Source organism: Amblyomma americanum, chromosome 8 (assembly GCF_052857255.1).
Source record: "Amblyomma americanum isolate KBUSLIRL-KWMA chromosome 8, ASM5285725v1, whole genome shotgun sequence".
NCBI classification, from domain to species: domain Eukaryota; kingdom Metazoa; phylum Arthropoda; class Arachnida; order Ixodida; family Ixodidae; genus Amblyomma; species Amblyomma americanum.
The window spans coordinates 63236424-63263748 of record NC_135504.1 but is presented as its reverse complement, the minus strand read 5'-3'; the positions used below and the strand labels follow the sequence as shown (position 1 = coordinate 63263748).

General features: G+C 50.4%; 1 protein-coding gene across 1 annotated transcript in view; it reads right to left on the bottom strand.

Annotated features, from left to right (window-relative positions):
• Window positions 1-1657: 1657 nt before the first annotated feature.
• Window positions 1658-27325, bottom strand: part of LOC144101782 (heparan sulfate glucosamine 3-O-sulfotransferase 3A1-like) — an 87073-nt gene continuing 61405 nt past the window's right edge. The window contains exons 3-4 of the mRNA XM_077634988.1: window positions 5661-5892; window positions 1658-2659 (exon numbers count right to left, since the gene is read on the bottom strand). Coding sequence (XP_077491114.1) covers window positions 2273-2659; window positions 5661-5892 — 619 coding nt within the window. The 3' untranslated portion in view covers window positions 1658-2272. The remainder of the gene's footprint in view (window positions 2660-5660; window positions 5893-27325) is intronic.

Genomic DNA, 27325 nt, shown 5'->3' with positions numbered 1-27325 from the left:
AATCATCTATACGAGGTAGCGGATAGACATCTTTTTTTGTTACGCTCTTAAGTTTTCTGTAATCCACACAGAAGCGCAGCGTGCCATCCTTCTTTTTTACGAGAACGACAGGAGACGACCAGGGACTATTCGATGGCTGGATTATGCCGTCATTGAGCATCTCCTTCACTTGCGTTTGGATGGCCTCCCGCTCTCGGGGAGATACGCGATAAGGCTGTTGATGTATTGGGCGCGCGCCATCGTGCGTGACTATCCGATGCTTAGTGATGGGCGTCTGACGTACCTTAGACGACGAGGTAAAGCAGTCCTTAAACTGCAGCAACAATTCTTGCAATTGCTGCCTTTCTGCGGGCGGGAGGCCCTCGTTCATGTGAACGGCGCGTACTGCCTCTTCGTCAACTTCACCAGGCGTGTCTTCTATGCATGCGAAACACTCAGCCACCTCTTGGACGGGGTCGACATGGGCGATGGCTGTGCCACCAAATAAATGGCGGTGTTCATTACTGAAATTGGTCACGAGGACTTCAGTGCGACCGTCAGATAGAAAGGCGAGCCCTCTTGCTACGCAAACACCCATGGTGAGCAAAAGAGAGACATTTGGCTCAACAACACGTTGTCCGCAATGTGGCGCGTCGCAAGTGACCCTAGCCAGAATACTCGCCCGTGGAGGCACCGTTACGGCATCGTCGGATATACGCAGTGCGGCTCTGCAATTCTCGGGGACGGGTTTGGTGGCAGCGAGTTCAGTTGAAAATGTAACCAATCGATTTCGAAGGTCTATAGTCGCACCATTTTCTCGAAGAAAGTCGAGACCGAGAATGACGTCTCGTGAGCATTCAGGCAAAATGAGGAACGTTGCCACGAACGTGCATCCGCGCACCGTAATTCTTGCCGTACACATTCCGAGCGGCGTAACCACGTGGCCGCCAGCCGTACGTATCTGTGACCCTGGCCACGGCATCATAACTTTCTTCAGCACCTTAGCCATCCTTAGCAATATTTCTCCCACTATTTAGCTAGCATACAGGTTTCAACTAGTATCGAATAGTTAACTTTAGAATTATTGCTATTAAGTTCCTCATTCTTGAGAGATTTGTTGCCCAGTAACATGGATATGCATTTTTAGGTGTTCGAAAATGCATTCTCGTCGCCGCTGCAGCACAGTGAACTCTCGGGCCGCACACTGGTGAAACAAACCGCACGCGTGTAGGCGTGACTAGCTTTGTCACCACGGAGGAAGGAAAACTCGGGAGAGGCGGTTACGTCACATTTATTGAAGCCGGACGTCAAGGCTCTCCAAGGCTCTCATTTCGCCGCCGTCTCAGCGCGCTTGCGAATGCGCTGCAGAAAATACAGCAGACGACGCTGCTGTGCCCAGCGTTGCTATTGGCTGCGCCAGCGGCCAAAGACTCCCAGCAGTCCTTGCGAATGCGCTTGACTTCCGGCACACTTTTTGGCGTGCAGTGCCGATACAGCTGAACTAGCTAGTTCACTGTAGCTCTGATAGCGAGGGCCTCTCCTGAGCTTTCCTCGCTCCTTGTTTCTAACTCTTTTAATTAAAAAAAAACCTATTTTGGGTGGAGCACCCTGTATACACCCATCGTCCACGACCCTTTGAGCACTATAAACTTCCTACGTAACCATCAGAACTCCACGTGGTCGCTGCGCACGGTCCAGCAAAATTCGCTTTATTTGTGACCCTCGCGCAGGCTCATCTATGTGCACGAAATAACCACAAATTGTCACCAGCATCGAATCAAATGTGGCCTTTTGGCGAAGGCCGCGCGTGCTCTTCGACAAAATGATATCTCGCGCATGTCTTGTTCAACAAAGCTCCGCTGTTCACTACGTCACGTCGAGGTCATGGCACACGGACACGATTTGTTCCTCCACTGTCCCAGCGCTGTCCAGAGATCACCAAGGGCGGATTGAGGAGCAGCCCATGAAGGGGCATTGGATGCAAAGGCAGTGAGTAGGGCACTTTTTTCTTGGAAAAAAAGGGGTGGGGGGGGGGGTTAGTGTAGTCATTCTACAGAAAGTATTTCGACTGGGAAGATGCCCCTTCCCTTTCGCTCCCGCATCCACCATCCATTTCTTGTCGTATGTCCTTTATCTTGTATTGCGTCGACTCAAATTTGCTTGCCTGTTCAAAAACCTCAGTCCACTAGACGCTACCGGGATGCACAGTTTAGCAGACACCGGAGCACAGTGCACACGTCCTGGCTACTGGAAGCGGTTGTCGAAGAGTTTTCTGCGGGACACATCCATTTCTTCAGGGTGGCCAGCCGAGGTCTCTGCCGATGATCCGGTAGAGCCTCCGGTTGTGTGGAGCGTAGAACTCCCTGAGCTTCCGTTCAAGCGCAGGTTCCAGCCTGGGGTGAGGCCGCCCCTTGGACGGGTCTAGGCAGTGTGGCACGGCGCCCGGCTCCCGCAGCAGGCAGGGGAATCCCTTGGTGCTGTTGAAGACCAGCTGTCGGGCGCCCACCCAGGGCGGACGCAGGCCCAGGAAGCGCTGCAGGGAGGCCAGCTCCTGTTCGGGCTGCGCCACCAGCCGCTCGCCGCTGACGAAGTGGAAGCTGGAGAGAGGGAAGTGCTCCAGCCACCGGGTCACGTGCTCGTCGTACAGCCCCACGCGAACCAATGGCTTGCTGCGGTCCACCTGCGGGGGAGAAAGAGGGCATTTTTAATGCGATCGCATTAAAAGCCTTATCGGGAATGAAATTTGTCGTCGGTCGTAAACTTCATTGATTGGATAGAGGGAAGTGGAGTCACCAGAGCGAATAACTCCAATTGGGTGCAGAGAAGTGACGTGTCACCAGGCCGGAAGTGTCTTTATTTCCTGTAAAGACATCAACGGCTTCTAATGCTATCGAATTGCTATCACATAAGGCAGTTAGGCGCAGGACAACGTTATTTGGAGATAATGGAGATGCATTTGTCCTGCAGTGGGCGTAGTCAGGCTGATGATAATGAGGAAGGTAATTAGGTGTTCCTGTTGCAATTGAAAACGACCACCTTCACTTTAGGGATATTTTCCAGGCCGTAACCGAAAATTTCCTCAGTTAAACCCAGAATTCCCTGTTTCCGGTCCTAAGTACCAGGAATTCGGGACAAACGCTTCCAGTTCCCTTGGCAGCCACCACGTGGCGCATGGCGTTTGAACATTCACAAATAGCGCGTTGACATCATCCGTGACGTAAGAAAGAAAGCGAATGACCCGGCAGTATGAACAGAGCGCGATAGGCCGCTAGGCGTAGCGGCACAGGCTGTGCGTTGTCCGGGATTATCGGTAATGCTTGAAAACTCTGAGTTTCGAAAAGTCACATGATTTAAGTTTTCAAATTCCCTGAAACTCCGTGAAAATTCCTGTTTCGCCAAATTTTACCCCACAAATTTTCGGAAAAAGAAAATTTCCCGGGTGGAACATCAGGCTCACTGCTTCAGCGTTAGGGCAGTGAGAGAATTCGCCTTCTGTATCTTGGTGAGCCTTTAAAAAAAGAAAACATGTGGAGCAGAGCAACTTCGAATTGGGCTCGATGATGCGTACTACTGGCACATATATAGAGCACGACCTGCTCCACTTGAGACGGAAAAAAATAGCGCCTACAAAAATTAACACAGCAGAAGAACGACGCATGTCAAGAACAGGAGAGAGATTGTCCGGTGCCGCTCTGTTGTGTTCATCTTTAGGCGCTGGTTTTTTTTCGTCTCAAGTGGAGCCGGCCGCGTTCTTGGGGTCGCGGAGGTATCTGTTACTTCGTTGGTCCTGAAGAGGCGACAAAAAGGCGATTATCTTTCTAGTGGTGCCCCAGTCCAGTCTCCTGAGATGGAGCGCATGGAGCGCGCCTCGGCTACCTTATTCGCTAGGGCATCAGCTTGCATCTGCTCATGATGCATGTTCAGAGACGCATTGCGCGAAAAAACTACGATCAAAAACGAAGAACTCCATTCTGTGTCCCTTGTTCTCGGCCGACGTTTCTCCTGCGCTGTGTGCCCCGCCGCGGTGGCTCAGTGGTTAGGGCGCTCGACTACTGATCCGGAGTTCCCGGGTTCGAACCCGACCGCGGCGGCTGCGTTTTTATGGAGGAAAAACGCTAAGGCGCCCGTGTGCTGTGCGATGTCAGTGCACGTTAAAGATCCCCAGGTGGTCGAAATTATTCCGGAGCCCTCCACTACGGACCTATTTGTTCCTCTCTTCTTTCACTCCCTCCTTTATCCCTTCCCTTACGGCGCGGTTCAGGTGTCCAACGATATATGAGACAGATACTGCGCCATTTCCTTTCCACTAAAAACCAATTATTAATTATTATCCTGCGCTGTGTACCTGTAAACTGTGGTGTCTTGTCTCGCTTCGTCCCCGTCGTTATTCGCGCTGTATCGCATTATGGAAAATTACCAACTAGCCCGATCTGCCACTCTTGCAACTCGATCAACCATGGCTGCACTTGGGTAAAATGGCATTTTTCTGGGCCAGTTGGTATGAATCCATGATTTGGGCCAGCATGAACTTTGGGACACAAACGAAGAGAGACAGCAGTGTGTTCCGTGTTCCACGTGTCTCTCTTCGTTTGTGTCCCAAAGTCCATGCTGGCCCAAATCATGGATTCATACCAACTGGCCCAGAAAAATGCCATTTTGCAGTATCTTTCTTGTTCGCTGGGCCAGCAGTGTGTTCCGTGTTCCACGTGTCTCTCTTCGTTTGTGTCCCAAAGTTCATGCTGGCCCAAATCATGGATTCATACCAACTGGCCCAGAAAAATGCCATTTTGCAGTATCTTTCTTGTTCGCTGGGCCAGCAGTGTGTTCCGTGTTCCACGTGTCTCTCTTCGTTTGTGTCCCAAAGTTCATGCTGGCCCAAATCATGGATTCATACCAACTGGCCCAGAAAAATGCCATTTTGCAGTATCTTGTTCGCTGGGCCAGCAGTGTGTTCCGTGTTCCACGTGTCTCTCTTCGTTTGTGTCCAAAGTTCATGCTGGCCCAAATCATGGATTCATACCAACTGGCCCAGAAAAATGCCATTTTGCAGTATCTTTCTTGTTCGCTGGGCTAGCAGTGTGTTCCGTGTTCCACGTGTCTCTCTTCGTTTGTGTCCCAAAGTTCATGCTGGCCCAAATCATGCACTTGGGTGCCGTGGCTCGAAGAAATACGGTGAAACATTCATCACTTACTGTGGGACTACCCAGCTCTCAAGTCTACAAGGATCCGGCACCTGATGGTAGCAGGTCTTTCACCAAGCAACCCTGCTTCATACATTGCCTGGACGCAGGGACCGTACCATCTTTCTCTACTGGACTTCATCAAATCAGCTAACCTTTTTCCATTCGTGTAATCTCTACTGCATCATTCATCACACCTTCACCTATCATTGATGCCCTGGGGCAATAAATTTCGCTTAAAAAAACACTGAGAGCAACATCTCACACATTTACGAAGCTCCAGCCCGTATAAGCTGCAGCTTGTATGGTATAGGAGAGGAGGGTGAGATAAATGTAGGGGTGACCGCAACCCGATCATCACCATAAGCAAGAAACTCTTTATTCCAGAACCACACTTTTTCTACCCCCTTTTTTTATAGGAAGAGAATTAAAAAAAAACGCATTGTCCATAGGATGACAAGGGAGGAGGAGGGTCGTAACAGCGCGAATGTGCGCACGCACCATGCCGGTGCGGTTGTCGGTGACCGAGTGCAGAAAGGATCGCCTGGCGCGGCCCTTGGAGGCCGCCTGGGCGTAGTCGGAGACGGCGCGGGTCGTCGGGTCCCGCAGCACCAGCACCAGCTTCACCGTGCGGGACATGGCGCGCACTCGGGCCGGCACCCGCTCGCGCACCAGGTAGCTGGGCGTCTTCTCCATGGTCAGCTGGCCACGGACGCTCTCCGGCATCTGAGAACTGACAAACAACAAAATAAAGGAGCTGGTATAGCACAAGCTGAGTGTCATGACCAGCCTGCGCGTACCTAAGCTTGAAAAGATGTGACCGATAGCACCGCAAATCAAAGGGCATGGTGTGCCTCAACGCCCATAGCTCCGTCTCTGGACTCCTGGAGGTCCATTCGCATACGCCACTTTGGGACAGAGACTCAAAGGTTCCGCCGCCGCAGTAATGCCGCGAGAAATTATTGTGTTTGCTTGTTATTCTGTGTTCTAGCTCTATCGCAGTTTACGCACTACCTATCACTGTTGACAAAGTGAGACGCTGAAACCAAAGCGTTCTGGAACTATGATGGTCGCTCGCGACATTTCTGCTGTTGCCCCGCCGCGGTGGCTTAGTGGTTAGGGCGCTCGTCTACTGATCCGGAGTTCCCGGGTTCGAACCCGACCGCGGCGGCTGCGTTTTTATGGAGGAAAAACGCTAAGGCGCCCGTGTGCTGTGCGATGTCACTGCACGTTAAAGATCCCCAGGTGGTCGAAATTATTCCGGAGCCCTCCACTACGGCACCTCTCTCTTCCTTTCTTTTTTCACTCTCTCCTTTACCCTTCCCTTACGGCGCGGTTCAGGTGTCCGACGATATATGAGACATATGCTGCGCCATTTCCTTTCCCCCCAAAACCAATTAAATAAATTAAATAAATTTCTGCTGAAAACAGCTTATAGGAAACAAGTTAGCCCAGTAAGAGATATGCCGTTAAAGCGTTTTTCTGCTTAGATTTGTTTTGTCGGCACATCTGTTGACAAGATTATTCCGGAAGGCAGCTAGCGTTTCCAGTTCTTTAGGCCGAGGGACCGTTCAATCCTGGTGTCATGCAAAGGAAGTCTTATCTAAGGTAGAACTTTAGATCCACCACATCCATGCCAGAGGTCTACGCAGTGTGTCTCAGTATGGCGCCTGCCGACCGAGCAATGGCGGCAACGTTGGTCTGCAAGTACGCTAGGAACAGGACTCAGCGTACGGTAACGACACAGACTCAGATTGGAGGCGCACGTGCGCCGGAACAAATCAACATAAAAAAAAGCATTCGAACCTTTCGGCTTCTGGTCTTATATGACGTCTGGCGCTTCGACTAAATTGTGAGCGACGGTGTCGGCTGTATTTCTGAAGCACAGACACCTTGTCTCACACTACGCATGTGCAGTGAGACTCTCAATATTGCTCATATGGCAGAGAACCTCATTATCATCGCCACACCCAAGCAAAAAATAACAGAACAAAACTTAGCTCATGCTATTTTAAAACGGGTGAAAAAGTTGAGCTGTCGACTTCAGCAAGAAACCTCCGTGACGTACCGTATTGTAGGGCACAATCAGCAGTTTGAGTGGTCAAGACAGCAGTGTTCTTCACACTGAATCGCAGTGCTGGAAAAACTTAATTCTGCCAAGTACAAGTTTGACCCGCCGCGGTGGCTCAGTGGTTAGGGCGCTCGACTACTGATCCGGAGTTCCCGGGTTCGAACCCGACCGCGGCGGCTGCGTTTTTATGGAGGAAAAACGCTAAGGCGCCCGTGTGCTGTGCGATGTCAGTGCACGTTAAAGATCCCCAGGTGGTCGAAATTATTCCGGAGCCCTCCACTACGGCACCTCTTCTTCCTCTCTTCTTTCACTCCCTCCTTTATCCCTTCCCTTACGGCGCGGTTCAGGTGTCCAACGATATATGAGACAGATACTGCGCCATTTCCTTTCCCCCAAAAACTAATTATTATTAAAAACCAATTATTAAGTACAAGTAGGCTACATTCTTAAGTGACCGCAGCCAGTGCATTTCGATCGGCAATATATTTTTGCGTGACCCCAGGACGCAAGATAACTGACATAAAATTAAAATGAAACTTGGTTTTGGGGGAAAGGAAACGGCGCAGTATCTGTCTCACATTTTCGGCGGTCACCTGAACCGCGCCGTAAGGGAAGGGACAAAAGAAAAAGTGAAAGAAGAAAGGAAGGAAGAGGTGCCGTAGTGGAGGGCTCCGGAATAATTTCGACCACCTGGGGATCTTTAACGTGCATTGACATCGCACAGCACACGGGCGCCTTAGCGTTTCTAATTTTTAGGTTCTAACAGCTGGAGCTTGAAGACGGCTAGCGAACGCTTAATTTAATTGGTTTTCGGGGAAAGGAAGTGGCGCAGTACGTCTCATATATCGGCGGACACCTGAACCGCGCCGTAAGGGAAGGGATAAAGGAGGGAGTGAAAGAAGAAAGGAAGAAAGGGGTGCCGTGGTGGAGGGCTGCGGAATAATTTCGACCACCTGGGGATCTTTAACGTGCACTGATATCGCACAGCACGCGGGCGCCTTAGCGTTTCTAATTTTTAGGTTCTAACAGCTGGAACTTGAAGACGGCTAGCGAACGCTTAATTTAATTGGTTTTCGGGGAAAGGAAGTGGCGCAGTACGTCTCATATATCGGCGGACACCTGAACCGCGCCGTAAGGGAAGGGATAAAAGAGGGAGTGAAAGAAGAAAGGAAGAAAGGGGTGCCGTGGTGGAGGGCTGCGGAATAATTTCGACCACCTGGGGATCTTTAACGTGCACTGATATCGCACAGCACGCGGGCGCCTTAGCGTTTCTAATTTTTAGGTTCTAACAGCTGGAGCTTGAAGACGGCTAGCGAACGCTTAATTTAATTGGTTTTCGGGGAAAGGAAGTGGCGCAGTACGTCTCATATATCGGCGGACACCTGAACCGCGCCGTAAGGGAAGGGATAAAAGAGGGAGTGAAAGAAGAAAGGAAGAAAGGGGTGCCGTGGTGGAGGGCTGCGGAATAATTTCGACCACCTGGGGATCTTTAACGTGCACTGATATCGCACAGCACGCGGGCGCCTTAGCGTTTCTAATTTTTAGGTTCTAACAGCTGGAGCTTGAAGACGGCTAGCGAACGCTTAATTTAATTGGTTTTCGGGGAAAGGAAGTGGCGCAGTACGTCTCATATATCGGCGGACACCTGAACCGCGCCGTAAGGGAAGGGATAAAGGAGGGAGTGAAAGAAGAAAGGAAGAAAGGGGTGCCGTGGTGGAGGGCTGCGGAATAATTTCGACCACCTGGGGATCTTTAACGTGCACTGATATCGCACAGCACGCGGGCGCCTTAGCGTTTCTAATTTTTAGGTTCTAACAGCTGGAGCTTGAAGACGGCTAGCGAACGCTTAATTTAATTGGTTTTCGGGGAAAGGAAGTGGCGCAGTACGTCTCATATATCGGCGGACACCTGAACCGCGCCGTAAGGGAAGGGATAAAGGAGGGAGTGAAAGAAGAAAGGAAGAAAGGGGTGCCGTGGTGGAGGGCTGCGGAATAATTTCGACCACCTGGGGATCTTTAACGTGCACTGATATCGCACAGCACGCGGGCGCCTTAGCGTTTCTAATTTTTAGGTTCTAACAGCTGGAGCTTGAAGACGGCTAGCGAACGCTTAATTTAATTGGTTTTCGGGGAAAGGAAGTGGCGCAGTACGTCTCATATATCGGCGGACACCTGAACCGCGCCGTAAGGGAAGGGATAAAAGAGGGAGTGAAAGAAGAAAGGAAGAAAGGGGTGCCGTGGTGGAGGGCTGCGGAATAATTTCGACCACCTGGGGATCTTTAACGTGCACTGATATCGCACAGCACGCGGGCGCCTTAGCGTTTCTAATTTTTAGGTTCTAACAGCTGGAGCTTGAAGACGGCTAGCGAACGCTTAATTTAATTGGTTTTCGGGGAAAGGAAGTGGCGCAGTACGTCTCATATATCGGCGGACACCTGAACCGCGCCGTAAGGGAAGGGATAAAGGAGGGAGTGAAAGAAGAAAGGAAGAAAGGGGTGCCGTGGTGGAGGGCTGCGGAATAATTTCGACCGCCTGGGGATCTTTAACGTGCACTGATATCGCACAGCACGCGGGCGCCTTAGCGTTCTGCCTCCATAAAAACGCAGCCGCCGCGGTCGGGTTCGAACCCGGGAACTCCGGACCGGTAGCTATGCGCCCTAACCACTGAGCCACCGCGAGCGTTTGAGAAACATTCCTAGAACGCCTCCTCGTAAAAAAAAAAAAACAAGAAAGGACGCCAGTGAGAACAGCACCTTTACCATATTGAACAGACATATATGGTGCATGTGGAAGCAGATTTAGTAGCGGCTGCATATGTCAAGATAGACGTCAGCAATGCCGGTACATGAAAAGAAAACGAACAAAAAGCATTTCCTGCACTTTTCATAAAGCCCGTGGTACGCCGTTCTGATCTAAATCGCCCGCTATGCACGCTCCTCCCACAAAGCCCATCGAAACAAACATCCCAATCTCCTAACTTCGGCGGCGTTCCCCTGATGGCTCGATCGCCGCATAGCGCACACAAAAAAGGTGAATTTTGAGGCGCCGAAAAGCAAGTGATGATAAAATCACGCCAGCGGCCTATATATATAACAGTGCGAATGACGGAAGCAGCGCTGGCGTATCCATCTCGGAAGCGCCCGTGCCAGTCGCGTAGGCGTCTCGCGATCTCCCCCGCACACGCCCGCTGCATGGGCCCATAAAGCCCCAGCCGGGGTGGACCCGTGTGTGTATACAATAACATTTCCCCTCGCCACAGGCCTGCAACATTGGCGGTGCCTACAGCGTGGCGCGTGTTGAAGGACGGGCCGCAGACTTGAGCTGCGTGCCTGGCCCGTAGAGCTCTGCGTTTTCGGGCCGCGTCTTCGACTGCTGGCATCTTGGATAACAGCAGCAAGCAAAAAGAAAAAAAAAGGCCCGAAGGGGCGGAGTTGAAGGAGAAAAGCGGATGCTGTATCTGGTCTGTCTCGGAAGGTATAGACCGGAACTGTTGGTGGCTCTGCGTACATTTCAGCTACAAAAGGAAGCGTTTCTTTGAACGCGGCGTTAAAAAAAAAAAAGAAACTTGCAGTCGATCAGCCTTCTGTAGTTCTCATCGCCCTGTCGCCAAACGTGGCATAGTGATACATTCCGCGACAGATGTGCAGATAATATTAATAACGGAAGGTCCACATTTTCGCAAATAACAGAGGATCACACGTGGTAGGCGGCGCATGTGTTGTTACCTATCTGTCACTATCCCCACTGTACTGGACACTTCTTCGTCACTTTGAAAAGGGAGAGAAGTTTTTCGACTTTTCTTATCCTTCTTTTCGTGCAGACATGCATTTAACGGCTTCACTACTGCATTTTAATGTGCTTTTTTTCTTGCCCGAAGAGGTCTGCACACCAATTTACGTTCGCGAAATCTTGGCGTCAGTACTTCTTCGCAGCGACTTCGCTTGCAGTGTAGAGGGGCGGGTACGCCGAAGCGCTGAGATCTTCATTGATAGGGTGCCTCAATGTGGCGCTGGCATCGGTGCACTCTATTCATTTAGCGAGTATGCTGCCATATGTAGTCACTTGGTGCAATTGTCTCTCGGGAGACGGCCGGTGGACAGATGCACCAGTGTGCGCTCTGGGCGGAGAGATGGCATGTGGCAGCGGAGGCATAACAAACCTGTCTGCAATTTTCTGCCGCCATACTGATCGCTGTCGTGGCATATCTGATCACTTCGAAGTTTTCGCTTAACACCCAATATGTGTCATACTTCATTTATCTCATATAGCCGTAATCGGCGTGTCCACAAATAGTCAAATCAAGGACAGTCAAGGAAGAAATTGATGGCGATGCAAAAAAATACGACATGACAATTGAAGCGAATGACACCAGGCATGCAGACGTAAGAACACCGACATAAAGCGTCGGCCTCTTTGTCAACTACATAAGGTATTGTTTAATGAGCGCCTTTCCTTTCCTTCCTTTTTGTGATTTGTTATTTTCTCCTTTGCCTTCTTTTGCCTTATTTTTTGTGTTTTGTTTTGTTCATTTTTCGTCGCGTTATCATTTTTTCTATTTGTTTTTCTGCTGCACTGTATCTTACTCAATGTATGTCTTTCCCACTCCCCTCTTTAATGCTTTCGGACCCTGAGGGTATTTGAATAAATAAATAACTCTACAATAACGATACACCTGGGAGTGACATCATCCTGCGGAGCAAACGATCAACTGCAACTTCCTCATAGCATGGATGTTCATGGAACACGCGGTGAGGCAGCGCGAAAAAGCAAGGACGAACACAGAACCGAGCGAACTGGAGCTCAAAGCACCGACAAATTTATTGCGAGCAGAGAGCAGTATTTGAACACCAGTCGTGACCCACGTGACAAGGCGAACCAACACAAACAAAAAATACGTCTTCATTTTTTCGTGCTGCAAGACCAACAAACCCAAGCCAAAATTCTCCAAAATACTCCTTGCCAAATTTTACAGAAACTCGCAAGTCTTCAGCAGACCTTTTTTTTTTTAACGGAACACTGGGAACAACTCCATCCAATATAAAGTGTTCGACTGTGCATCAAGGCCATCTGCTATTTTTTTTTCCCAGACGCAAAATAAGCATTTATTGCTTCTAAAAATGTGTTTATAAGTGGACCAATCTTTTTTTTTTCGCCAGTAAATTAAAATCTGCGACGTCAAGACCGGAAAGGACTCCGTGACCTCTGCTTGGAAGCAGCCACGAAACTGCGTTGACGCCATTGCAGTTTCCGTAAACGATCGATGGATGGCGCCACTTGTCGGCAGTTTTACAGCGATAGCTGTTAGGCGCCCGTCCCTGGCTTTTGCGTCGTAGTCGTCCGCCGTCGTCGGCGTAACCGGTGGTGGCTAGCGCACACACCGGTTGCGCCGGTCAACCTGGGTCGCATAAGCCTATGGGTGGGTCTGTTACGGAGCAGCCGCCTGCCAGTGCAGGGGTGCATCACGTGATCACTACACCAGTGGTCACGTGACTAAACGCCTAAACAGCTATCGCTGAATCTCGCGTTCGTAACCACATTTGTGACCAGTCCTGTGATTTTTTGTTCTTTTAACTCGTGTTTAGTGAAAGTAGCCTCCTTGTCTTTAGGATACGGGAGTGTGTTGATACTGGTCAACTTAAATTTTCTTTCACTGTCCTTTACAGTGTGCGCAAAGAATGGCGGCGTACGCCGCAAGATGGAGCGGCTGTACGTCGGGTCGCCCTATCGCACTCGTCCATCGGGCGGCCCGATCGGTGTCTGGCGGACTTCCAAGCATTCGGGGCCGCCGGACGGGCGATATCGCCGGCACTTTGCTTCCAGGATTAAACCTGCTCGTGCTGCGCGCTCGAAGCGGCGGCGTTTTATTTTCGTACACGACCGCGTGACACGTTTCCTCACGGATCATCCGCGTTCCTTGGCTCCGTCGCACCGTCTTCGACGTGAGAAGAGGCTCGCAGGCAATTGTCCGGGCGGGCCGATTCTCGGAACAAGGCGAGAATTAAGACATCGCGCTATATGGGCTCAGATTTCTTTACGAGCCTGTTTGCGGTTTAATCATTATGACCGTCATCGTCAACATCATAATCACAATCATTGCACCACCACTACAATCGCTTTAATCATCACCATAACAGCTTAACTCGACAGAGGGAAATACAGTTTCGTGTATTGGCCCTTTGCCTCCCCAAACTGGATTTCAGACGGTCACTTGAAGGGGTGATTACGGGAATCGGTAGAGGCGGGTTCCCGTTTGCACCGCCCATTTGTCGAGCTTTCTTCGCCGGGCTCCGCAGATGTGTTTTGGGTTCGCAGTCGCAGATCTGCCATCTAGCCGTCTGCTGGCCTCGGCTTAGTTGTGCTGGCAAGCTGTAAATGAGGACATAAGCCACTAGTCAAACCACGCAGGGTATTGTACAGTCAAGTAAAAAAAAACTAATTTTGCAGTCAAGTCCAACTTTCTTCCGTCCCTGCAACGCCTTGTTCTCCTGGAATCCATTACTCTACAGCAACGGTTATCCGCTGTCAGCTGCACATGTTTTGTCATGTCCATTTCCTCTTTGTTTCAGTAAGATATCACAACTCTAGTTTATTCTCTCTTACATGCTGTTTTATTCTGTATCTTTACGCTCCCCATGTCGTACTGTGTCTCGTATAGCTCGCTGCGCTATCTTCAAATTACTATCAAGCATTTTCGTTCGTCTCCAAGTTTTGGCGCCGCAGGTGGTGCAGTTGCTATTTACTGTCCTTTAAAGGGACACTGAGGAGAAATTGAAGTTGGCTTGTATCGATAGAATACCAGCTCCTGATCACAAAAACGCCGCTCTTACTGAAAACAAAGCTCTTGTACGGTAGAATATAGCAAGAACCAAAATACAGGTATCGCCACCACAGGCCAATCTCGCAAGTACAAGCGTGGTGACGCCATAGGACAAGAGACGCCACCTTGGAGGAATTTTCCATCCTACTTGGTTTCGCGAATTTCTGAGGCTGACAAAGGTAGGTTGCGCAGATCAATATTGAAGTAAGTTTTGTTTTAAAACCAATAGTGCACTTCTATCACACAAGGAAGGCAGGCAAAAGACAACCTGAATGTTGGAAGCAAAGACAACGGATGCTTGGCGGCGCCACAGGCGGCCAGGAGAGTTCGATTTGTTATGGCGCTTCGCGTCTATGAGCTTTGCGTGCCCCGTGGTTTTGTTTTTGACGCGCTTCGATTTACAAGCGCCGAACAGCAGAGGAACTCCAAGTGCCGCTTCAAGTGCTAGTTAACCTTTGAAGGAGCCTGTTAAGGCTTTTCAGATGATCGCCACGGTCGATGAAAAGCTATGATGGCACGATGGTCGGAGATCGTACAAGGCAGCACTTGTGTATTCGCACGCTTGCCCGGTGAAACATTCCCGGTTGTGCCAGTCAACTTCAAACTACTTAACGGAAATCGTTTATTAGGGACGGGAGACAAGGTACAAGGCAGTTCAGAAAAATTGCTGATGGCCTAGCTCTGTTAGGCCATCAGCAATACGTAGCGAAAGCGCGGAGATTTCTGCATCAGAAGAGTGCATTCACTAGATGCGCCGTCGTGGCGGAGCGGTAGCGTTTCCGCCTCAAACGCCGAAGGCCCTGGTTCGATTCCGAACCTAACCTCGGCACCGGACTTCTTTTGTCTTATTCAGTGAGTGGGCGGGGGGTTTCAGTGGCTCCCATGGATGCCGCCGGTGAATACGTTAGCGGTTAAGCGCAGGCTCTGTTAGGCGCGTTTATGCTGCGGCGAGGCGCGCGCTGCACGGGGAAGTCACGTCGGTCAAAGCGAGACCCTCTTTACTCCAACTGCGCTTGACCGCCGACGCGTTCGGCGGCTTCGGCGCACTCTGACCGGACTGGCGGGGAGATTGGAGCATGCATCCATTTCGCGCCGAGTGCGCCAGCCGCCGCCGGCCCGGCCAGACTGATTTGGCTCCGCAGCGAGGTGCGCGTTATATTCAACAGCTGCGGCAGTTGGGCGGAGCTGTTCTTTTCGAGCTCGGCTATTTTAATCCATTCACAGTACATATCTGAAGGTACATATGCAAGTTGGCGAGAGAGCCAGATCCAGTGGACCCGTTGGATATAGCGGAAGCCGTTGAAGCGTCGTGCGCCGGCTTTGGTTTCAAGCCGCCGACTTTAAACGCGACCGCCCTCGAGCACCCATTTGTTTTTTGTGGCAAAAAATTAATAAATAACTTGGCCCTTGCAACCGTGGGAGACCTCGACGCCGCCTGCTGCGCCGTGCAACCGCGCCGTTCAAGGAATCACAATCCGTTGGCCCCAAAGCCCCGGCCAGCCTCCGATGGGCGCAAGGCGCCGACCTTGTCCTGGTCCCTTGCGACTCCCGGCACTGGGGTTATGATATTTAGTTTGCAACGGCTGCTCTCTGAGGAAGGAGGAAACCAACCGCCGGCGCCTAACCTAACCGTACTCCCTCAAAAGCATCGCACGCTCTGTGGGGCTGAGGTCGCTGAAATGCAGGCCAGAGTTTTTGCAAGAACTACGTCGTCGGGTTCGGGAACGGGATCCATCGTAACGCTGGCAAGACGCCGGTGCAAACGTAAACGAAGTGACGGTGGCGATCCCCGGTAGATGCCTTCAACGTGCGGCGGCGGTAGCTTTCATTTCGGCAGCTGCTAGACCGCACCGCTAGCCGCCAGAAATCACGGAGTCTTCGTTTACGTCACGTTTCACGTCACTCCGTTCTGTGTCGTCATAAGAGTTCTCGAGTTTGAATCAGAGCGGCGGGAAAAAATTTTTCAACTTCGAATCCAAATTTCTTTGAAATAAATGCATCTTTCGCTCCCGGACAAGCGTCAACAAAGCCATGAAATGCCGAACTGTAAGATATTGCTAACAAAAAAAAAATTTGATAGGGTTCTCCTCAGTGTCCCTTTAAGGGATAACTGATAAGGTGCTGCTCGTAACTTGAGAGTGCTTGTACTGTACAACCCGTTCTTATTATCCTTTCTGTTGCTTCACGAACAAAAAATGGCGCGAAAAAAATAGGACGGTAAAAAGGAGACGAAACACGATCACGCCAAGAAATCCAACGTCCTTTTTTGTCGCGCTATTTCTCGTTCGTGAAACCATGCACCAAGCGATCCAAATTGCCGTACTTCTCAAGCTTCTTCTTGGTCCGGGTCCGCGGGCGTAATCTGGCCTAGAGGTGTAAGGTACCTACCTGGCTCATATACTTCCAATACGCCACTATATATTTCTCTCCGGCGCGGCCACGAACAAAGGTTTCTCCAAATCCTCTCCATACATGCCTGTACCGGCCACGCCAACCGCACCCACTCCGGCGAATGTCCCGACCTCATCTCACCTCACCTCATTCTATGCCGTCCGCTCTTGCCTTCCCCGGCTATCCACTCCCTTACTCTAATAGAGCACCGGGTATCCGTCCTACGCATGACACACCCTGGCCCGGTCCTCTGTTAATGACGGCCGCGATATAATGAGCGCCCGTTTGACTCCTGATTGATGCTGCTCCAAATACATGAGCCAGTATGCTAGTTCACACAAGCTTAGCAAGGTACCCGCGCGCAACTCTCATAAGCCAGAAAACAGCCAGAGTATGTATGCGGTCGTCGAATTGCCTGAAAAAAGAAAAGAAAAGGTACCCGCAGCTCCCTGAGCTTTGACTGGCCATGTAAACCTTGGATCGTGCATGGTTCTGCTCAGTATAAGATGGGGATAATAGTTTTGACGGCGAGTTGGTTCTTAATTTCGTCATTCTATGAGTTAGTATTGTACTGCATGTAGGCAAGGTCGATGAACGTATATGATACGCGTGCACGCGTGCACTATCATAATCACAATCATCACGAACCCACGGAGGCTACGGCTACTGCAGGACAAAGGCCTCTCCCATCAACCTTCAACTTTGCCTGTCCTAATTATTTCGCTTCATTTGCTTCCAACATCACAGATGCTGAGTGCCGTGAACAAAGAGCCACTATTAGCCAATAATTAGTTCACATACGTACACGTACACATAAATAAACAAAAAAAACGCTTACAATGGTGTAATTTACAACTGTCTAGTTGTGCGGCTGAGCGAATGGATGGGTGGCGCTGGTTTAGCCTTTAGCAAACTATTTCACCTAACTTCCAGTGTAGTTAAAGCTCTCCGTTGCAAGGCCCGCTTCGCGTACCGTGCTTATGATTGGGCGGACGCCCACGTTAGCCTTCTGATGTATGCGACTGTCCGTAATTAAACGACACATAGCAAACAGCGCAGTCTGTTAAGCATGGTAAGGTAAAATCATAGTCGTAAGCACTGGGGCCATTAGATGGGAGTGATGAAAAGTTTTCGCAGAGCCGCCTTATTATGTTCCTCTCTTTGATAAAGTGCGAAGCCGCCATATGGCTTTGCTCTAGGTGGCTGTATATAAGCTCGTATGCCAACGGACGCTACCCTGAACCCGGACGCAGATCATGCCTGACCATTTGATTCTCCTCGCAGCTGCGGGGCCCATACCTATGCCGGGCGAACTGTGAGCGAACGACAAAAACAGCAAAAAAATTAAACGAACAGACAAAATCGAAACGGCGAAGCAAAAATTCTAGATCCGCTGCAGCAATTAATTGCCCCGCCCCGCGAACCGATAATTAGCGCGTTGCCGCCTTGTCGCGTCGTCTGCTCCTTGGGTGGGTGCGCACCGTCTGCTCAGCGACGGCGTCGAGAAAAATGAATCGTCGCCGAAACTGCTGGTTCCTCCGCGGAGGAAAACTTAACGAGCACCGACCATCTGTATAGGCAGGAAATCTAAAAAAAGAAACCCTCCGGAAGTCTGCCGTACCGAATACCGGGAGCGTCTGTTCGGGCTTTGACGATGCGGCCAGTCTGACCCCGGCTAAGCCTATAGCCTCCCCAGCGCCGCCTCGCGGACGACGGGCCGCATAGCGGCGGGAGAAGCAAAAAAGATGAGGCCACCGAAACCATCGCAGCCCTGTATTGCGCTCCATGCACTGCGCAAAGCCGCCACGAAACGCCCATAAAGCCTTCCGTCCTACGCACTTTTGAAGAGGTGAGGACGTGCCCCATAAGAGAGGGTTGCTTACGAGCCGCTTACGTATGCGCGTTTATATCTTGCCCGACTACCCAGTTGGGTGCAGTAGTTGCGTGCCGAGCACCCGATTCAGGTATACCGGCTTGCTGCGATGCGTTTCGTGAAATATCTCCTTGCGGTGTTCCTTGGCTTCGATTGCGGAGACCTCCACGCGTAGGCTTAGCGGACCGCAAGGTTCCTCATGCTGACCGCAAGGTACAGGGTTCGATTCCTCTCCTCCCTTCTCGGCGACGCACTGGCGTTAAACGTTAGGCCGTGTTTTACAGGCCTGCCTCTTTGCGTATCGAGTGACCATGTGGTTTGGGCTAACCACGACCATAGGTGGCTCTCGGTGGCCATATGTTACAGCAGCACGTCGACGGGTGAATTTTGCCCTAACTATAATAACAGTTATTACGTAGCTAACATAAAAGGAAAGCACTTGGAATGCTCGAAATTTACGAGTCCGTTCGGGACGACGCCATATAGGCGACAGCTAAACAGCGCCTTAGTGAACGACGCGCTTTGTGTCTATGCCTCCTGGACCTCACCGCCGCCACAGCAGTGCATCCAACTGTCGACGAGGAACCAGTGGGCGTGCGCTCTCGTAATAACGGTCGGGGCGGCGCTTGATCACACGGCGGCTGATCGCCGAACAACACCGAGATTTATGGACGGCCCCGATCGGCGCTTAAAGACTGGGCAGTGCGTATATGTATGCGCGCAATACAATAAAGTCTGCTGGCTTCCACTGTAATACAACCCTCCCCCCCCCCCCCCCACACCCTTCCCCTTTCTGCGCGCTGGGAACGCCGATTGCAGGCTGCTGTTTTGCACGTGCCCCAAGTGTACCCCACCCACCGGTGAATAGCCGATAACTGCGCACCCAGGAGTACGAGTACATACGGGGCTACGGCACGAGAGCTTATCCCTCGGCCGTGTACCGCGTTTGCGCCGGTGTAGACCCACCGCGCTGGCTCAGCGAGGTAGCGGGGTCGAATCCCGGCTGCGGAGGCAGAGCTTTAATGGGGGCACAATGCAGACAAACGGCCGTGTGCTCTGCGATGTCCCGTGCATGTCCAATTATCCCAGGTGGTTGAAGCTGGTCCGCAGCCCTCTACTATACTGAGGTTTTTCTTTCTCTTTTCTTTAAACCGTTAATTATTTCATTCCTTTTCTTCCGGTACGGTTCAGGCGTCCACAGTAGGTGAAGGACTTGTTGAACCTTTCCTTTCACCATAACCACCCCACTTTGCCATCATAGGTGCAGCGGGCTGCACACGCCGAACAAGTCATCATTTTGACAGAAATTGTCGTGAAAATTTTCCGCGGTTCATGATGGCACCGTCGTAGCTTAAAACTAAATGACGCCACATCTCCGGCACCATGCGTCCACGTTATGACCAATCGAATAGAACATATTCGTGATCACCTCTTTTTGTGGCCGATGAGAACGAACCGTACTTGGTCACATGGTATTGGTGGCTCTAGGAGTGGTCGCACTTGTAGGGAGATGGATGCGGTTTAGCGGCGGCTATCGTTACTTGGCTCCGAACGAAAGGGGACGCCAGTAATGTGGGGGACCTTTTCTGTGCCTTAACTGTATTGCACTGAAACAAACTTAAGATGTCCCGGAGAACGTATTCCATTTCCCAAGAACAGCCCCACAGGGTTGAAGAAAAACGCCCTTTTCCGTGGTCGGGACTCGACCTGTTATATGCGGGTAAATGCGGTAAAAGGCGCTTGCAGCATGTACCGGGAGGTGACAAATTATCTTATGCAAAAACTAAAGCACCGTGGCTCGGCGCGAACTCATCCAGTACAGCACAAACGCGCGGGGGCTAAACTGAACTTTAACCGATTGGGCCCCTGTGCAATCGTCAAGACAAATGCTTATGGATAGGGCTTGCCTTGAGACTGGCTAGTGCGCGCTTTCTCAGTCGGGTTGTTTTCTTCTTCCTGTAGTAGAGTCAGGTGAACATAGCGCACGCATAGGGAACGTTGAAGCAAGGTCGGCGCCCATAGCATACAACGAAGTACTGCTGTGCCTCTCACCCACTCCAGTTTGTATCCACGAGAGGGCAAGAAGAAAAAAATTGCCTGACTATTCTTATCTTTGTTTTCATCTTTTGGGCGGAGTGGGAGAGGAAGAAGTGACAGCGATAGTTGTATGGCACCCTCACTCTTTAAATCTATTCCTTGTGTGGCGATCACTAGCTCTACGAAAAAAAAAAAGTGGCTGCGTATCTATACGATGGAGGAACTAAGCGGTCAGCTATAGGCGCACATATTCCGTACAGCCTTCTTGCATCCTAAACCCCTGTGGATAATTTTGAATCCGCTGGTTCAGATACGAAGTGATCCCCTCTGTATTGATTCGGACACTATGTCTGGGCTGTCGATGAGCTCAAGTTTTGCGATTTTACAGCTTCAGGTCTTACGTACATTCAAACCCACCGAGATCTGGTGGTCAGCCAGCCAGTCAGTCAATCAAGTTTATTTAGCCAAAGGGTGGTAGCTTGCTCCCGCGTGGGCCTCAGCTTAAGCTGAGGGCCCGGGGATTGGGCTACCGGGCCGGGGATGGTGCCGCCGGTCGGTCACAGCCACGGCCGCCGGGCTGATGAGTTTTGTTTTGTTTTGTTTTCTGCGTAGCGGGATCCTCGCTTCGCATCAAATCGTCCCAGGCTGTTTCACTATTAAACTCCCCAGCCCCTGGGGAGCTGCCACATTCTATAGTTGTGTGTGCCAAAGTCCCTTTAGCTCCACAGTATTTACATACCTTGTGCTGATTGTATATACCTAAGGTTTCTGGCGAAAAGTAGGTGTTCGTTTGCATCTTCCTCTAGGCCATTGCTTCTTTTAGTGAGAGCGATTTGTCTGGGGGTGGTAATTTCCTTCTATTGAGTCCTTCCGTGATTTCTCGGTATATGCTTCTCTTAGGTTTTTGCATTCTGGTTGCTCCATCGTTGCCCGGAGGTAAGTTGCTCGGGCAGTGATGTGTGCTGCTTAGTTCCCTCTCACGTTCTGATGGGCCGGTGCCCATATGGTCTTCGTCCGGATCCAACGTCATCACGGAGTTGCTCACGTGAGCCATTGATGATCATGTGATCCAATGGCACATCCGAGAATAGGTCATATGACACTCTCAATGGGTGCACATCGTCATTTGACGTGCAGGCATGTATCTGGGTGCCGAAATAAGTCACCCCCCCCCCCCTTACCCTATTCCTTCGGATGCCAAGTAACCCCTCCCCTCTCAGTGTACAGGAAACTACTTTAGGCCCCTCCCGAAAAAAAAAAATTAGCTGCGGTTTAACTACTGCTGAACCTAGGTACAGAGCGAAAGCTATGGTGTATCGAGCAAGTAGACGCGGCTTGGCGTGTGTAACGCTGAGTGCGTTCCGCACACTGGATAGCCAGCGTGCCACCCTGCCACCCTGGCCGGTGACAGTTAATTAATGGTAGATTGCGAGAGGTTGGTCACCCAGTGAACGCTGCGGCCTATTCCACCGCCCTCTACAGGCGGATCGAAAGGTCAAAGGTCAAGTGGTGCGACACCATGGTGGACCACATATGGCAAAGCCTGTAGCCACACTTGACCTCTGGCTCACTTGGAGGTTAACCAGCAGCGCACGGAGAAATCGGCTTTATCTATAGCGTAGTGAAGCTTTCGCTTCAAAAGATCCTGGCGACGGGCCTGCTAACGTCACGTCACGTGATCGCCCCTCCAGCTTCTCTTTTGAGCCTCTTACGCATGCCAATCCCGCACTTCACGACGCGAGGGTGGTTTTTGTCGCTGTAGATGCCGCACGCGGAAAACGCGTCGATACGCAAGTTTATAGATCGCCGAGAACGAACGGTCCTTTTCCTTTCGTGGCCGCGGCAGATAGACGCCCCTCGTCCAACACTTATACAGCGATCGGCTTTCTCCGGCGCCATCGGCATTTGCATATACTCACGTCCATGCAAAATACACGCGCAAGCGGCGATCGCCAACGTATACGATGCTGAATTTCAATTACAGCATTCAATCCTAGCGGACGCGTCGCTCGTAAACAGCGTGGCCGGTTTGGTTATCTGTAAGTACTTTGTGCACGATCGCCACAGGCTTGCGTCTCCCAACTACATGGTCTCCGGTAATCGTCAAAGCGTGTGCGCAAACGGAACTGCATATGGTTCCCTGCTTCTGCGGTCCTATTTGAACGGGGTACAACATGCAGGGATCGATGCGTTTCTTATCCACAGAGCTGTTATTGATTGTACGCTATACATGCGAGAGTTATGCAGGGATCCCTCCGGTTTCTACGATTCCGCATGGGCCCCGAAGGCTATAGCCGTAACACTTTCGAAGTTTTATGACGTATTTTTACAGCGGCTGGTTGTATGCGGTGTCCTTGTTGTAATATGTCGGGATTGAATTCTTCCACTTGCACTTTCTGGTCAGTGCAGGATATAGTGAAAGTGCTACCAAGCGTTTTTCAACTGAACTATGGTGATAATACGTAAGAGACGAGAAACCCTTATGGTCTTATAATAATAATAATAATTGGTTTTTGGGGGTAAGGAAATGGCGCAGTATCTGTCTCATATGTCACTGGACACCTGAACCGCGCCGTAAGGGAAGGAATAAGAGAGGGAGTGAAAGAAGAAAGGAAGTAATAGGCGCCGTAGTGGAGGGCTCCGGAATAATTTCGACCACCTGGGGATCTTTAACGTGCACTGACATCGCACAGCACACGGGCGCCTTAGCGTTTTTATGGAGGAAAAACGCCGCGGTCGGGTTCGAACCCGGGAACTCCGGATCAGTAGTCGAGCGCCCTAACCACTGAGCCACCGCGGCGGGTTGGTCTTATTGGAAAAGAAAAAGATAGAATCTGGAGCTTTTATGCGGTGTATACAAGGTGTTTCACCTAAGACTTACTGCGATTTAAAAAAAAAAAACCGGCTTTTTGAGTTGCGCGCTTTATCCAGCATAGCACTGTGAGCGATGTAGTACATTAGAATGCAGCTACGACGTGCTAGTTAGGCTAGTTAACTATAATATTGAACAATGAACTTGTTAACTATCACAGTTAGATTCGATCCTCAATTATTTAGAGGCATGCAGCACACCGTAAGTAATATCCGTATCAGTTTCTAGAATTTCGAAAACGCAGTTGCCCTCGCCGCTGTGGCCAATCAAATTCTGGCTACATCGCACCAAAATACATGCGCTTTCGAGAAGCTTGCAGGCAAAGCAACCTTTCCAGTGCACGTAACTTGTCGAGCCACCCTGCTAGTTAGCACGTTTTAGTTGTATTCTGATGTACTACAATGCTGACAATGCTATGCCGAAAGCGCTCTTCTAACTTAAACAGCCTATTTTTAATAACTGTGGAAATGTCTTAGGTTAAGCATCCTTTATATATCTCAGTGAACAACGAAAGATGTGGCTTGTAGCCGCGCAATTACGGTAAGAAGGGCGTCAAACTATCGCATCGCGTTTATGTCAACACTTAATGGTGCCCGCTCGCATAGGCGTTCGGATGCCGCACTCTGCATTTAAATGGGCGCCAAGTCCCGGGCACAGGCGCCACTTATGCTGCGAGAGCAGGAGGTGGAGAGTGGCGACCTCTGCGGGCGAGCGAGATAAGCTATATGGTCCGCCTATTAAGTGATGCATGTTCGGAGTCCTCTCCCAAGCAAGAAAGACTACTAGGTGGTGAAACAAGGTCAGCCTGTCTTCCGCGGACTCTGCAGAGGAAGGGAGAAGGGTGAGGGTTGGGGTGAGGGGGGCGGTCATGGTTCGGTCCTTTCCGAGCCATATAACCGGAGGATTTATGTATAATGGAGCGCGTTGCCAAAGCACTCCGAGCTGGTTCGATCATTCGGGGAAGTCCCCAAGTGTCGCTGCTGCTGCAAAAAAATAATAATTTTTTTTTTGCTTTCTTTCTGCGTATGTATCAAAAATTTTACATTCCGACATTTAGCGGCTATATAGGGAGCAGCGAAGTGCACAAGTTAGCGGAATCGGTGTTCAATTTCCATGTATCCACGCTACCAGAAAGCGCACAGCTGTGGCCCAGCAGTCCGATCATCTGCCCGTTTGCAGGAGGTGCGCAGTTAGATCCCTGGTGCCAGCGGCGGTGACGTACCGGTTTTCGGATAGATACATTTTCTTATTCCGGAGCCCTCCACTACGGCACCTCTTTCTTCCTTTCTGCTTTCGCTTCCTCCTTTATACCTTCCCTTACGGCGCGGTTGGGGTGTCCAACGGTATATGAGACAGATACTGCGCCATTTCCTTTCCCCCAAAACCAATTATTATTATTATTATTATTAATAATAATGATCTGATGTGAAGTGCTTGGAATGAGAGATAGAGAAAATAAGCATTTATTGTATAAAAGGAGAGAGGAGCGGATCGTGGGTGGGGTCCTCAATCCAAGTCTCCAGTGGCTTTCGCCGACGCTTTGGCGGTGGCGACTAGCGCCTCCTGGTCTTCCAGGGTGCCGCTGGCCAGCGTCACCTGGGTCTTTGACCACACCTTGTGCGCACCGTGCGCCATGACACTTCTTATTCGATAAGAGGCCATTGCGCAGTTAATATAAAACCTTCATCATCATAACTTATATCAAGTTCCTACATATCAGTTTTCCTTCGCATTAGAACGGTCCTCTTCAACCCACACGTTCGAAGCACCCGTAATTCCTGTTGCACGTCACAACCTAAAACTTCGAGGTCAGGCGAACTATAGTTCACCGCCGCTTCTCCGGACATACCATAATGCTATGATGACTATTACAGCAGGACTACCGGACATGGTAGGATCTATTTACAAACAATAGTACTTTCGTGTCAGTGTATGTGCGTTGGACTCTACACATCCCTTCATGAAAGAGGGGGGGGGGGTGTACTCACTCTCTTGTTTTTCTAGAGGCATCCCCTTCTTTCGTAACAATTTTTTTTTTTTTGCACTGATGACTACCAAAAATTACTATAGCTTCTCCTCTATACCCTGTACACTCCTCCTTTCTTTATAGATATTTAGACACCCCCTGATCTCAATTCCTGGGGGCAGCCCTGTCTGGCTTGCACCTGGCGTTTGAATTTTGACCAATTCTGAATCTGCCCCCACATCTGCGAGTCACCAAGCGCCATGGTCACCCCATTGGCGTGCAGCCGTAACAAGTGGACCGCGGAAATCAATATCTCTGTAGACGTTGAAGAGAACGAATCATCGGCAGCGTTTCCAAGGCACTCGGTTTAGCGGAGAGTTTGTATCCGTCCTTTTCACAGTCTCTGCTGGCTGAGAAGGCTGACAGAAGCGCTGATTCGTCCCGCTGCTAATAGGAGCGCTGAAAGCGCCTCCCTCGCGAGCATAGAATACAGGAGTTCACGCTAGAAATAGTGGGTGAGTACAAGTATCTTGGGGTGTGGATAAATAACGGTGCTGGGTATCTGACAAGGCATGAAAAATATGTACTGAATAAAGCTAGTAGGAATGCAGCTGTCATGAAAAATAGGGCACTGTGGAATTACAGTAGGTATGAAGTGGTAAGAGGGATCTGCAAAGGTGTGATGGTTCCTAGCCTGACTTTCGGCAATGCGGTCCAGTGCATGAGATCAGATGTTCAAGCGAGGTTAGAAATCAAACAACGCGGCGTAGGGAGGCTAGCTTTGGGAGCACATCGCAATAAACCAAATCAGGGGGTACAGGGCGATATGGGAAAGCCGTCATTCCAGATCAGAGAAGCTAGCAGTAAGATAGCATTTCAGGAGTGATTGAAATAAATGGGGGAAAAGCAGTTGGCTAGGAAAGTTTTCAGATACCTGTACCTAAGGAATGTTGACACGAAATGGAAGAAGCGAACCAGAAAATTGACAAACAGATATCTGGACAGCAGTCGGGGGGCAAATCAGCAATTATCGGTTAAGAAAACGGTTAAAGAAACAGAGAGAGCTCTGTGGAAAACAGGGATGCTGACGAAATCAGCACTGGGAACATACCGGATCTTTAAGCGGGAACTTGCCAAAGAAAATATCTATGACAATTGTAGGGGAAGCTCTTTGTTGTTTGAGGCCAGGACGGGAGTTTTGCGGACTAAGACATATAGAGGCAGGTACCATGAGATATACACTTAGTGCATCGAGTGTGGAGAGGAGGAGGAAACGGCTGAACACTTTATACTTTTCTGTAAAGGGCTCCATGCACCATACAGTGGAAAGCAGAGGGGCTGATTTATCCAATGCATTGGGGTTTAAGGACAGTGAAGGAAAAGTAGATTTTAAGCGGGTAGAAGTAACCAAGCGAAGGTTATCTGATTGGTGGCTAAAATCAAGACAGGAGTAAAATTTCACAAGTTATGGTTAGGTAGCTTGAACCACCGCCCGATTTATAGGGTTCAGCCTTATCCATCCATCGCATGTCCGCAGCATATTCGTGTCTGATTTAGTGAGCCTTCGGCTGACACTACAGATTTCTTTTGCACACATACCGCCGAACGTAAGAGGCAACATAAGTACACGAAGCCAACCTCTGCGATGTTTGTTTTTAAATAATCTGTGGCCGTCTCCTCCTAGCGGCATTCAGCGGCACTGTTTCAGTCCGCAGGCAGCCGTACACGTCCGCCCGTAGCCACTGTAAACAACCATCATTCCCCTTGGCCCGTTTCGTGGGATGGTGAGAAAGGAAGGTCGTCTTTTATTTTTTTTATTTCGTCCGCCAGCATCCACTCGAAGACGACTGCCGCTGCACGACACGGTCTCTGTTTGTTGACATTCTCGCCGCCAGCCATTTACGGCAGATGGCGCGGCGAGTCGAAGACACGCGACCAGTACCGTGCTCTGCTTTAGTGTTCCCTCGGGCGATGCATGGGCACGCATTATCGGTGCGGGGGGTTCCTGGAGAACAGCTGCGGTGGGTCGTCGTTCGGCTGTCGTCACGGGCAGTGCATATACGCTACAGGACGCTGACGTTATATGGCGCCCACGCGAGGCGACCCGTTCGATTCGTACGTCATCACCAGCAATCCCGTA